Source organism: Anolis carolinensis, chromosome 1, assembly GCF_035594765.1.
Source record: "Anolis carolinensis isolate JA03-04 chromosome 1, rAnoCar3.1.pri, whole genome shotgun sequence".
In the NCBI taxonomy this organism is placed as follows: Eukaryota; Metazoa; Chordata; class Lepidosauria; order Squamata; family Dactyloidae; genus Anolis; species Anolis carolinensis.
In genome coordinates this window covers 86,371,602-86,386,158 of record NC_085841.1, presented here as the reverse complement: position 1 = coordinate 86,386,158, position 14,557 = coordinate 86,371,602, and the positions used below count along the sequence as shown (strand labels likewise).

General features: G+C 36.4%; 1 protein-coding gene across 11 annotated transcripts in view; it reads left to right on the top strand.

The window, feature by feature from the left end:
* The window catches only part of eya4 (EYA transcriptional coactivator and phosphatase 4), a 138,009-nt gene that overhangs the window by 10,329 nt on the left and 113,123 nt on the right, over positions 1 to 14,557 (top strand). For all 11 annotated transcript variants that reach the window (XM_062978456.1, XM_008114552.3, XM_062978480.1 and 8 more), the window contains exon 2: positions 10,276 to 10,377. In XM_062978456.1, coding sequence (XP_062834526.1) covers positions 10,367 to 10,377 — 11 coding nt within the window. In that variant the 5' untranslated portion in view covers positions 10,276 to 10,366. The remainder of the gene's footprint in view (positions 1 to 10,275; positions 10,378 to 14,557) is intronic.

Below are 14,557 nucleotides of genomic sequence, written 5' to 3'. Positions count from 1 at the left end.
GGGCTCAGATTTGTGAGATAGGAATTCTATATGCTGCCTAGCATATTTCTGGGATGGCAGGGAATAACAATCCTTCATTTATTTATGGCCACATCGTCCAGAGAGTTGCCCACTGTACACTTTGTGGACAAAGATTGAATGTAATTGATTTCATAAAGCAAAAACCTTGAATATAAAAAGTCAGATGGCTATACATTTTCTACACATCAGTATGAACATATCTATTTGAAAATAAGTTTTACAAGTGAATATTTTGATTTTTCTGGGCAAGGACTAGTTGGCTTCCTAAGGAATATCACTATGATTAGTCAGTGTGAGAAGGCATATTACTTATGCATTAAATCACAGCCTTAAGCTATTACAGAACAATCAATCAACACATGATAATGTTATCCTGTGAACATTTCACTTAGGATGGAATATAAACTATCTTCAGTTTCTCTACAATTTTCTACTTTCTGGCAGGCAAATATAAATAAATAATACTTAGGATTGAGGTACCCAAAACACTTTTTCACACTTCAGTAGTTCAGCTAGATAACTGTTATCACCGAATATAATGTATTTATGTTCTAACTACCTTGCCCTTGAAAGCTATGCCATATTACTGCAGCTGTGAAGCACTCAGCTCCATTCCCTTGTCATCATTTCATGCTTTCAAACTGTTACGTTACGTTAAAAGCAACTGTAACAATCCTGTTTGCAAAATGTTCTGAACATATGATGTTTTGGATGTTAAACTCTGTTATATCGTAGCAATAAGTATCAGGATTTGAAGGGTGTTTGCTTTTAAAGCAAAACACACTTGGTTTTGCAACAACGGTTTCTTGTATAAAAGGATAATTTATTTTTAAACAAAAATAGTCATTACACATTTCTTTTAAAGAGATAGGAATGATGCTTTGCCCAATAGTTTCTATCCCAGTTGTCTCTGCATGCCTAATGCTGCAGAAGTATTGATATTTGCCATTGCTCCATCTTTCCTTTCCTAGAAAGTCATTTGCTCCATACACCCAGCATGGTCCTTAGGCCAGATGGTCAGCCTTAAATATGCCACTCTGCAAATTCATTGTAATTAATGCATAAATGAATATCAAGAAATGGAACCTGAAGGGTCCAAGTTGTAAAAATAACAACACTACAAACCACACAGAATTATTGGGCATGTGTACAGTATATCTACTTTTCTTCAAGATTATTTTGAGTGTATATGTGAGTGCAGCCAGATTTTTGAAATAATGTGGTGTATTTTAAGTTTGTCAGTTGGCCTGGGATAAAAAGACACATATTTCTGTCATTTGTTTCTAAGAAATCTGGTAAGTGCCTTTCTGACCAAAACACCTGAGGATGAAAATTAGCATACTTTATCTTAAGTGGCATCAATATAACATTTCCCTCTTTCTGTATCATTGTTTGGGGAATTCCCACATACCCATACAATTTTCATCTATAACCATAATTATTATATTTGTTCAGTTCCTCTCTAATTAAAGCAAAGAAAGAACAATGATTTGCATACTGTTTTGAATCCTTACTGCTAAATTCATTATTTATCAGTAATTGGAGGAAAAGGGTCTCTAGAATCGGTCTGCAAAAGAAGTAACTTCTCTGAGTGGAGCAACATGGAAAAATGTGCCAAACTTGGAAAACAGAAATATAGTCTGAACTTTGAGTGCTAGTAATCCTTGAAAAGTAGAATATCTACAGAAGGAGTGAAAGTGGCATAATCCATGATACAGGAACTAATTAGTTGAAATAAGTTATTGCTTAAGTTGGAAGTTTTCTAATGAAAAAGAGTAACCCCCATTGACTTATTTTTTTAACTAAATATCTTAAACTGGATATTCTATTTCAGAATTAGGTTGTTGATTACGTTATACATAAATTAAATGATTTATTGGTGTAAAAAGGAATGACAAATACAGCATTTTCTAGCTAGGTTATCCAAATCCTAATTCTGATGTACCATCTTATTTTTGTTGGATCTTAGGGTTGGGGAATTACAAAGTTCAGGGTCATAAGAGTTAGACTACTTACTCAGGAGTGATTCCTGAGGGATGAATTGTGTTAAAAGCTTTTCAGATTAGCACTTTCAGCAATTGAATCTCCCACATTTTCTTTCTAAGCCTAATATAGAATGTATATTACTGAAACTGTACATTTGCCTGTATTCATAAAATCTTGACATTAGAAAGTTGTAGAAAGAGTTGAAAGCCCTGTCCCCCCCCCACCCCAAAGCAACTTCCTTCCTTACTTTTCAAAGCAGTTTTTGATCTAAATCTGATTGCTAAATTGATTGATTCACTGAAACTCTGGTTAAGACTAATAACTGGATTTAGCCTAGGGGTAGAGAAAGTGTGGCCCATGGCCATATACAGCCTCTAAGCCAGTGGTTCTCAACCTGTGGGTCCCCAGATACTTTGGCCTTCCACTCCCAGAAATCCCAATAGCTTGTAAACTGGATGGGATTTCTGGGAGTTGTAGGCCAAAACACCTGGGGACCCTCAGGTTGAGAACCACAGCTCTAAGCTGTGAGGCTCCCCGAGCTCTCTAGCACCCTTGTGTTTTTTATCCTTCCCTAAGCTAAGAGAAGTCTTTTTGAAAACAAGAAGTGAACTAGAAATTGACTTCTGGTGAAATAGATGTGACAACCATGTTTTTGTAAAATGTGTTTTGGGAAGATGGGATTGATGGGGTGTCAGAGTCAAAGGTCTTCCAGAGGCCAGTGCAACACTTAGTTCCTTATTTACACCATAATTGTTAACCCCTGGTTTAGGCCATAGCCTCAAAGACACATCTATCCAAACATCCTAAGTAACTAAAATTTAATTCCATAAGTACAATCTTTTAGCTTTTATCAAAGGTGAGGTGCATTTTCACTAAATTCTCCATCCATCCATCCATCCATACATACATTTATCTGCATATTTATGGCCCACTCATCAACAACAAAGGCTTAAGTTCACAATCTGAGTCAGACATAGAAAGAAAATGGAATGGCAGTCAAGGGGGGATCAAATCCAGCATATACTGTTGATTCTTTCCCTCTGAGGCTAAGGCAGTAGCAGTAGGGATGGATGGAGTGCCTTTGGTCTGCTCTTGGGAAGAAATGTGCTTGTATGAATCTGTTTAATGATAATTACCCTGTAAAAAAGTGTGACGGAAAAGGAGAAATCATCACAACCTACTGTATTAATTTAATATTGAACAGTACCTATTTGATGTCAAATATGTGTGTGGTTAGATTGTTGGTCTAGGAGTGAGTGGTTTGATTATGATATTACGAAGAGATACCTCCCTCTAGTTCTGCCATACGATCACACCCAGTTAGAGGTTCCTTGCTCATTAAACTCACTCCCACTTGGAAGATCAATTAAGTTTTCACCAAGTGCTATATTCCTCACCACCCACACATTTATTATTATTTGTTATTTATAAAATATGTTTTCTTATTTAAAAACACAAAAAAGCATGACCTTTTACAGATCATATCCTTTTAGAGAAGAGCCAAATGCCCATTTGAGTAGAATCTTCTCAAATGGCATACAACCAAATGTAATTATGCAAGGCAGTTGGCTCCAGTTGTTAAATTGAACAACCTGTTGTCTCTGATCTGTTAGGAAAACATAGATTTTTCCAGTGTGTACAAATAGCAGTTCTTCAGAATTGTTTTTAGTGCCCCAAAAAACATTTACTCTCCCATAAAAACAACTTGTTTATATTATGCACTCAAGAGGCAAAATAAAGTAGACTTTGTAAAAGAACATATTTGTTTTACTCACAACCTTCATGTGTTCAGTATACACAGGCACACAACTTATCAGTCAGTTACAGATATGTTTGAGATAGTTTATGTGCTATCCAGTCATATCTCTCTTGCAATAAACAGCAGGTAAGTGTTCTCAAGAAAACATAGAGCAAGAAAAGAAAGCTGCATACCAGAACATACGTACAATAAGTAAGCAACAGGATTACAGATAAATTACTAGAGGAGACTTGAAGAAGGTTGTAATTTCCAACACATTACAAAAAAGGGGGGGCCTGGGGGGTACAGATTAATAGCATTTCAATGGGAAATTCCCTTTGAGATAAGAGCATTTTGAGTTAAGAGCTCTGTCACAGAATGAATTAAATTCTATATATATATAAAGAAAACCTAATTGCAAACATAGTAACAAACAAAATTGAAAAATTTGGCTTGTTGTGAAACAGGGATTGGTGATAAAGCTTCAGTGGAGATACTTTCCCCCATGATAATAACTCTTTCTGGAGTGAATTTCCCTTCCGAGGCATAAATTTATCTCATTTCCTGTCATTTCACCTCCATTCCTAACTATGAGTCATTTGTAAGATGGATGTTTGTATCTCAGGGACTGCCTGTATACTATATTTCCGGGCAAAATCGCACATATTGAACATTTAGATTATATTTTATTTCTTCTCATGTCTATTCATACAATCGCTCATTTGTCTTTTCCTTTTTCTACACACTTCTAGTATCTCCTCAATTCATTTCCCTTTTCCTCTCTACCTCCACTCTTCTTTTTCTGTTCTTAGAGTGCATTTACACTGCAGAGTGAATGCATTTTGTTAGCACTTTAACAGCCATAGCTTAATGCTGTGGAATCATAGAAGTTGTTTGGTGAGGCACCAGCTCTGTTTGGCAGAGAAGGCTAAAGACTTGAAAAACTATAACTCTCATGATTCCATAGCATTAAGCCATGGTAGCTAAAGACATCAGACCACATTCATTCATCCTGTCACATCCACTCTCTCCTCTTTTACTCCATCTGCATTCCTTTCACCATAATGCAGTAGGACATCAACAGCACTACAGGTTTCCAATTCCTACCTCTTCCTACCCCACATTTTTCTTCTTGTTGCTCCTACTCCCCCCACTGTCTTTTAATATGGAAAGAAAAAACCTAGGGAGGATGGCAGGCAGGAGAAAACAGTGGCAGAGAACGGGGAGGATAATACCACGGGTATAGTTATGATGTCAGGAAAAGGTGTATTATTGCATGGATTAATACTATATTTTTTACTTAGGGTGGGATATTTGGTATTTTAGTCACAACCCCTAATGTAACTAAAAAGCAATGTAATGTATCTAATCTTTCATTGCTCTGTACAAATTTCAGATTACTGGTATCAATGTCTGTCTTTGTAGGCTATTCAGAAGTTCATAGTGAAATACATCCTGTCTTGCAGTTGTCAAGCCTTTTAGAGCCTCCTTAGGCAATTCTGGCTTCTGATCAGTTTCCCCTTTCATTTGCAAGCTAAGGACATTTTCTCTTCTAATTTGTTCTAGAAATTATGTCATAATTTAAGTAATCCTACTTCTGGAATTATTTCTGAATAACATCTGATGGGTTCAGGCTTTTCTTGGTTTCTGTTTCTAACTGTTACATTCTTAATTTGGTCTGCTGCTGCATACTATACCTCCTTATTGAATAACCATGCCTTCCCTATTGTCACTAATGTATGAATTTCAGTGATCCCTTATTTTCCTGTCCTATGAGGACTACATTGGTATATCCTAAGAGGAAAAATGTATAGAATGCAAAAAATGTGGTTCCAGTATTTAAATGGTTTTACTGAGTTTTATTTAATATGTTTTAAACTTTAGAATTATTATTATTATTATTATTATTATTATTATTATTATTATTATTATTATTATTTTATTAAGACACAGCAAACAAGATAGATATGCTGGATTTCGTTTCACAAAATCACAAGTCGAACACTTCCCAAGTGTCTAGGACTGTGTGATGTATTTTTGGATGATGCGCGCAGATCCCAGTAGGGTGGCCTTTTGCAGTTGGCAGATCGTAATTTTGTCAATGTCTATTGTTTCCAAATATCGGCTGAGATCTTTTGGCATGGCACCCAGTGTGCCCATCACCACCGGGACCACTGGTTTCTGCCAGAGTCTTTGAAGTTCAGTCTTGAGGTCCTGATAGTGGCTGAGTTTTTCCTGTTGTTTTTCGTCAATGCGATTGTCCCCTGGGATGGCGACATCAATGATGCAAACCTTTTTCTTTTCCACAACTGTGATGTCTGGTGTGTTGGTTCCAGAACTTTGTCAGTCTGGATTCGGAAGTCCCACAGTATCTTCGCGTGCTCATTTTCCAATACTTTTGCAGGTTTGTGATCCCACCAGTTCTTTACTGTTGGCAGGTGGTACTTGAACCATAAGTTCCAATGAATCATTTGGGCCACATAGTTGTGCCTCTGTTTGTAGTCTGTCTGTTTGATTTTCTTACAGCAGCTGAGGATATGATCAATGGTTTCATCAGCTTCCTTGCACAGTCTGCATTTTGGGTCACTGGCTGATTTTTCGATCTTGGCCTTAATTGCATTTGTTCTGATGGCTTGCTCCTGGGCTGCAAGGATCAGGCCTTCTGTCTCCTTCTTCAGGGTCCCATTTGTGAGCCATAGCCAGGTCTTCTCCTTATCAGCTTTTCCTTCAATTTTGTCAAGGAACTTTCCATGCAATGTTTTGTTGTGCCAGCTGTCAGCTCTAGTTTGTAGTGCGGTTTTCTTGTACTGATTTTTTGTCTGCTATGCTTTGAGGAGTTTCTGATTTTTGACTTCAATCAAAGCAGGTTCTTCACTTTGCTTTACATATTCTTCCAGGGCATGTTCTTCTTCTTTGACTGCTTGTTTTACTTGCAAGAGTCGTCTGCCCCCTGATCTTCTAGGCAGATATAGCCAGTCAACATCACTGCGAGGGTGCAGTGAATGATGAATGGTCATGAGTTTTCTTGTTTTCCTGTCCAAATTGTCCAGTTCCACTTGTGTCCAGTTTATGATGCCAGCAGTATATCTTATGACAGGTATGTCCCAGGTGTTTATGGCCTTGATGGTGTTGCCTCCATTGAGCTTGCTTTTGAGAATTTTTCTGACCCTTTGTGTATATTCTTTGCTGACCACAGTTTTCACATGTTCATGCTTTATGTTGTCCAGCTGTAATATGCCAGATATTTATAGACCTCTGGCTGGTGACACTTTATTGTTTGGCCATTAGGCATATTTATGCCCTCACTTTCAATGATTTTTTCCCTTCTTCAATGCCACTGTCGAACATTTGTCCAAGCCAAACTCCATGCTGATATCAGTGCTAAAAATTCGGACAGTGTTAGTCAGAGACTGGATTTCAGTTTCCGTTTTCCCATACAGCTTCAGGTCATCCATGTACAGCAGATGATGATGATTATGATGATTATTTTATTGTAAGCTATTTTGAGATCTATAGATTTAGGGTGGGATATTCATATTTAAATAAATAAATAAATAGTCACTGTGTGCCTTTGTGTCTATATGCAGTATACCACATTATTAATACTAAAGATGTTTACATAGTTTGACACTTCTGAAAACAAACTCTGAGTCAAGTTCAAACTGTGTTCTAAATGTCAATTTCGATCCTATGTTGAGTTCCTCTTTTCAGCCTTGTGGACAGTCCAAAAATAGCTGTAACATTCTCAAAATTGGATAAAACAAAGGACATACCAAAGTTAGCAGACTTCACTATTGGACAGATTCTGGAGGGAATCATGCCCGTCAGACTTAAGAGAACAAGTTGGAGAGTGGAGTTTGGGCTGTTTTCCTGTGAAGTTCCTTTTCTTTTCTCCTTCTCCTCAGAAGTTTTGTGCTATTACTACTTTATAAAATTGAAAACTTCTGTCAGAGTTTAATATATCAAATAAGACATCAGGAAAAAAGCAATTATAAAATCCATAAACCAAGTGTAAGGAAGAATCATTCAAAAATTGAGATGTAATGATTAAAGGCAGGAAGTCTTGAAAGCAGATGACTGCCTAAGCCATGATTCTGCAGACCAGGGTTCAATTCCCTGCTCATCCATGGAAACCTACTAGGTAACTTGGAACAAGTCACTCACAGTTTTAGGTCGCCGTAAGACTGAAACAACTTCAAGGCATACAACAACAAACAACAACAGTGGGGCTAAGCAAAGTAAACAGGTGGACTTCTAAAACCAGGAAATAATTGGAATTAAGTATGTTAGGGAGTTCTGAACCTCCTGTGAAGAAAATAAGATAAATGGAAAAGAGGGAAGTGGATAGAGAAAGTCTGTTTTTGTAGTCCACACAAGGGTAACATTTTTGTATTTATCAAGGAGAGTTATGATAGGTTTGCAGTCTAAAATAGATAGAAGGGAACAACAGCAGAAGGGGGAAAGAGAATTACAGGTAAATAGAGAAAACATGTGGCCATTTCAATTACATGGAATCTATATATATCAAAACTTAGGTTTCAAAAGAGTCTTTGAACAATGTAGTATAATACAGTTTTTAAAAATCAATACGCTGGTATCTAGTGTTAACACATTCAAATTTTGTTACACATAATGATGTAAGAAAAAGATTCATAAATGCATTTTTTGATCAGGAAACCTGGAGCTCATCTCATCAAGATAGACTAAAGAGCTATAGGGTTTTTTTCCATAAAACACTTCATCAACTTTAAATGTATATCTGGAGAAACAGATGTCTCCCTTCACTCTAACTTGTCTGCAGAGTTAAAGATTTTAGCAATAATTTTAAAAGTAGTTAAAATGTTTTACTGCATGATAAGGATGTCACAGTACACACCTTCTGATTTTAATGTAGGTTCAACAATAGAATAAAGCATGAAGATTACGTTATTAGTCACATTATTGCCTTGTAAACTTAATGAGCTTATATATTAATGAAAAGAGTAATGCTGTTCTTGCTAGAATTATTGAATTCTAATAGTTTTGCTACTGCAAAATTAAAAAAAGTTCATTTCTATGTAACGTAAATAATAATACATTTTGCTAGAGTCTTCAGTAGTTATTTTAAATTGGTTTGGACTAGGTCTATATTGAACTACAGTATACAGTTTCTCTCATACAGAATGAAGGAGCATGGCTCTGTCCATTCAATCTGGCCTCCAATAGTTTGCATTTGGGTTGCTCCCTGACCCTAGGAGAATCTACACTGATTCAAAACCTGGGGGCAATCCAGTGTGCCGAACACCAGAATGAACCCAGGCATGATTCTCAAAGGCAGTGCAAAGGTTAAAGGAAGTCTCCACCATCAGGCGGCGCCTAATGTGGTTCAGTGCTGCTGTGTGGACACTCTAACTGTTCCCTCCTATCCTCCCTCCTGCCATGGCATGGATCCTACTTGTCCACCTTTGCATGCCATGATGTCAGCCAGGACACCGAGCAAGAGGGAGAGGAAGAAACCCTCTCCCCCCCCCCTTTCCAGAACTCTGGCCAATGTCATGGCATGTAACGGTGGACAGGTAGGACCCGTGTTGTGGAGACTACCATAACATGGAAGGGAGAGTATTGCCATCCTCTGCCCTGGGTTGCCTATGTCTGTGAAACAAGGGGTAGCAGTAGGGAGTGTCACAGCCAGTGCTATTTTGGAACCAATCCAAATGTTCCCACAGGCCCAAAGTTACAGAATTTGGATTTGCAGGGCAAGACCACATTGAGGTGGCTTTGCTCTGTTTTATCCTTGATCAGCATCGTTCACTATTTGACCACCATGGGTCTGATCCACCTATACACTGACCTAAGAAATGGCCAGTATAGATGGGACCCCTGTTTCCCATGCAGGGAAAAAAACTTTCAATTTAAATGAAAGGGGCCTTAGGGAGCATGATGAATCCACAATGAATATAAAGTTAAGCCCCGTTCTCTTTCATTCCCATATTTCATGGTCAATAAACTTTAAAACTAGGATGAGTGTGAAAGAAAGGCAGAAATGAGGAAAGAAATAATTATTTCCTCTCTATATGGGATAATCCATTTTTTTTGTCGATCACAGGCAAAACTTCCAGATATGGTTTATGCTAGACAAGGGAAAAATTGCATGGATAAACAAGCCCTTTTAGGTATCTTCCAGAGTCACCTCAAGATGTAGTATATGTTGAGGTGACATGTCAAACACTCAGGTACTTTGAGAAGGTTTTAGCATCCTATTTCCCCATAATTTATTTATTTTTTTGTCTAAAAGACACCCAGTGGGGAAAAATCTGCAAAGGTACCACTTTTCTTGTTTTTGGCATGCTATAAATAAAAAAATGTGAAGATTATGTCATATCTTAGTCTGAGATCCTGTTGAAACTCCTTGGAATTATTATGGCTGGGTTAGTTTGTTTATGAAGTGTGCATATGAGCACACAACAGCTTGTATTTAATAGTTTCCTTTGCATGTCGTAATTAACTATGTTATTTGTGATTGTAATTTTCTTATTCTTTTTAATAATTAGGACATCCTGGTGCAATTTAAAAAGAGGGTGATTCTATTTTCTGGAAGAAGAAAAAAGTTGGTCAACTCCATGGAAGACACTCAGGATTTAAATGAACAGACAGTAAGTAAATATTGAGTAGCCAAACACATAACTCTGTTTTGTGTGTGTTTTGTTCACAGTACTCTTTTTGCTTGCTATGTTGTTTCAAAAGTTAGCTTATAGGTGTTTGTCATAAAACAGTTCACTGTATAGAAAACTGTCCTCTTTGAATGTAATGTCCTGAATGATTGCATATTCCGATATCATACATAATCATGCAAAATTAAAATGTGTTGGCTATGATACAAATTCCAACAGCAGTATTTTGTTATTATCTGTATTGGGCCAACCAAAAGGGCACAAAATATATGCAAGCTTTTGAGATATTTAGATTGGGGAAAATATGAACAGGAGTGAGAAAGGAGAATGAGGAAGAAGCTTGATATTAAGTCATGTAATCTGCATGTTGTTTTTCAAATGCAATGGAAAGGAAGACTCTCAAGTAGGGTTTATCAGATTATATGTTCTCATCTGGAGCAGCCCCAAAGTTTGTTGGCCATGGGAAAAGTAGAAGGGTTTGATTATCTACTTTAAAAACAAAATCTCCTTTTCTAAACTCAGAACTGTCATCATCCTGCGTGAAGCCCATTGATGATGGAAAGAAGGGAATCTAAGCTGTTTTTGTACTGATGAGTCTGGAAATAATATTAGATGCTATATTAGGTTAAAAAATATCAATAGAAGCCAATTACATATCCTTAGTTAGTAATTATGTTACCATTTTTCCAGAATTGATTTTCACACAAAGGTAGTGTTTTTTTTAACTTATAACTCTAAAAAGCATTATGTGTATTAACATTCTGAAAAATATTACTGAGCAATGAAGCCTTACAGAAATAACAATGGCTGTTATTTTGGAAAAAGTCAAAAGGCAATGTAGCATTTTAATAGCATTTGTTTATAATGACAAATTGTTTCAGGAGAGCTCCATTTTTAATTTGATTAATAGATTGTTTTTTAAAATCTAGTTAACACATACAATTTCAACTCAAAGGTTTTTGACATACCCCGCATGGTTTCTAAAAGATTTCAAACCGAAATGTTGATTACGAAAAATACTATAAGATTTGTAGGTAATTGACTGACATGGGGGCTGTGTGTCTTTTAAAGCAATGGTACTAAAATTGATCAATGGATTGATGCTGGTCTGCAAGGTATTCATTGCAGATCCTTAAAAGTATCCAGAAAAGAAACAGTTGCAACTAATAAACAAAATTGTTATGCTTGTCCCAGGCATGTTGTGAAAAAAAATTGCTCATTCCTTTCATCAGATAATTAAGGTGCATTGCTTTAAAGAACCACATATATCAAGAAAGATTTAAGCGGTAAGTGTTATTGCTGGGTCTGATGTTCAGTATCTTCATTAATGAAAGCTGAACTTAACTAATTAATTAATATTAAAAGGTGAGAGGAGTGTGCCCATTTTACAGGTTAGGCCAGTGGTTCTCAACCTGTGGGTCTCCGGGTGTTTTGGCCCACAACTCCCAGAAATCCCAACCAGTTTACCAGCTGTTGGGATTGCTGGGAGTTGAAGGCCAAAACATCTGGGGATCCACAGGTTGAGAACCACTGATTTAAATGATCACGATCAATGGCAGATCTAGGAAATAAAAATAATTTTATTAAGGTCAAATTAAGATTCATTAATGTCTGTATTCACAAGTTTAAGAAGGAAATAACTGTTGAGCAACACCCCAATGCAATGCTCTGGCAGTCCTTATTATATTTTAATTTTATTAATAGGAGTGTCACGGAGGCTTAGTAATGGATGCTTTTCTGTTTGGTGTTTGCAATACATGGTATAGAGTTATTGTGTTTGATTTTTTAATTTAGTTTTGTTCTAAGGAAAACTGTTTTAGTACAGTGAAATTATATAATTATTTTTTTGATCTGTGAATAAATTACTCTGCAGGTGTTAAATTATAATGATATGGTAGCTCAATGCAGCTTTTTGTATATAAACTACTTTTTTTAGGGATATTGATTTCTGTTGTTCTCAGACCATGCTGTATCAAGTGTGACTATTGGATGCATGACAGCATGCCATGGAAAATCTGAGTTTGCTTTGTCTTACACAAGTCAAGCTTTCTACCAAACATTAAAGACTTACACTTTTTATGTTGCATTTCCCTTAAAATGTTTACTGTTGTGAATGCAGTCTTTGCAGTATTTTGTATTTTGGAATAATAAACAAATATGTTTCTGTGATAGAGATATTTGTTTTCCTTTAAAATGTGTACTGTCTGGTCAACTTCTACAAAAGAAGGGTAATTAATGTCTCAACCTAGCACATGATTTCTTTTAAAAGTCTTATCAAGAGACTGGTGTAATTTCATACTTTGGTTGATTGCATATTTAAGTTACTTCCTTTTTAGCAAAAACAATTCATTACACTGTACATTCAACAGGCAAGTCACCCTTCCGAAACCAGCATTCTTTAAGAAATTGGAATGGGCACTAGAAATAATTTAGAGTCTCATTGACTAACAGCAGGGATATATATGTGTGTTTTTATGAGGTACATAGACCAAATTATGCCCAAGATCTCAACTGTGGCCTTGTTATTTACCGGTGCTATCAAATCCTGAAATAAAAGTTGTGCACTTCTTTGCATCCAGGAAGTGTACTAGGGGCATGATTTTGTCAATAAATGAATCAGTAAGTGTAATGTAGGTTTCATTACTTTAAGGGAGAGCTGACTACTACACTCATGGGTCTAAATTGCTTTTTAGCCCTCTTCAGAGTAAACCTATTGAATCCATTACATTTACCTTTGTTTTAACTCACTATTTAACAATTATTTAGGTCTCCTCTAGTTAGGGCTAACCAATAGTAGAGTTGAGTCTCACTTATCCAACACTCACTTATCCAATGTTCTGGATTAGCCAACACATTTTTGTAGTCAATGTTTTCAATGCATTGTGATATTTTGGTGCTAAATTCGTAAATACAGTAATTACTACATAGCATTAATGTCTAATGAACTACTTTTTCTGTCAAATTTGTTGTATAACATGGTGTTTTGGTGCTTAATTTGTAAAATCATAACCTAATTTGATGTTTAATAGGTGTTTTCTTAATATCTCCTTATTATCCAACATATTTGCTTATCCAACGTTCTGCCAGCCCATTTATGTTGGATAAGTGAGACTCTACTGCAGGGGTCCCCAAACTTTTTAAACAGGGGGCCAGTTCACAGTCCCTCAGACCGTTGGAGGGCTGGATTATAGTTTTTTTTAAAAAAAAAAAACTATGAACAAATTCCTATGCATACTGCACATATCTTAATTTGAAGTAAAAAAAAAGGGAACAAATACAGCCTCAATGTAAATCATCATCATCATCATCATCATCATCATCATAAAAATAATAAAGAGGGTTGGAAGAGATCCCTTGGGCCATCTACTCCAACCCCCTTCTGCTTTTGTGCACCACACCATAGACACTGCCATTGGTTGTAACAGCAATGGCTCTGGTTAGTTTGTGCACTACCATCTTTGTTGTTATGTACCTTCTGGGTATTTCTTTCTTCTTCTTCTTTTTGTGACATCCACAATCTACCTGAAGTGTGAGGTTGATTTGAAGTTTCACCACAACTCTGAAATATTCGTCATCTTTGCTTAATGCAGGGTTAACCCTATTTATCCAGTCTGAAAAACCAACAATCTCTGGACATTGTTTGGACATCCAGGAGTGACTTCAGGTTCATTTTGGGTTTTAGGGTCAGTGTAGACAGACCCCCGTCTGCATCATGCCCATTATTTGTCAGTGAAAATCAGTATGTGTTGTTAGGCTGGATCATTCTATAAAGTCCTATATCTAAGGATCTGATCTCAGATTATCTGTTTATCCCAGATAATCTGGCAGTGTATAATCCAGTTCAAAGTAGATAATTGGGATCAGATCCTGGGATATAGGGCAGTGTAGATCCAGTCTTAATCCTTGTTGATTCTCTGTTAGGCCCATTGCACTGAATACTGGAAAGGTTAAGTATCTGAAATTTTAAAATTTCAATTTCTCCACATGGATGATTGAGATTACACCTTTGCTTTCTAATAGTTCTGTGTCCATAAACATAATTTCATTCACAAAATCATTTTTAAAATGTATACAATTACCTTCAGGTTAGGTGTATGAAGGAGAATGGATTTCATGTTTAGTTCTGAATCCCAAGATGCCTCATTATGTGCACATATACATA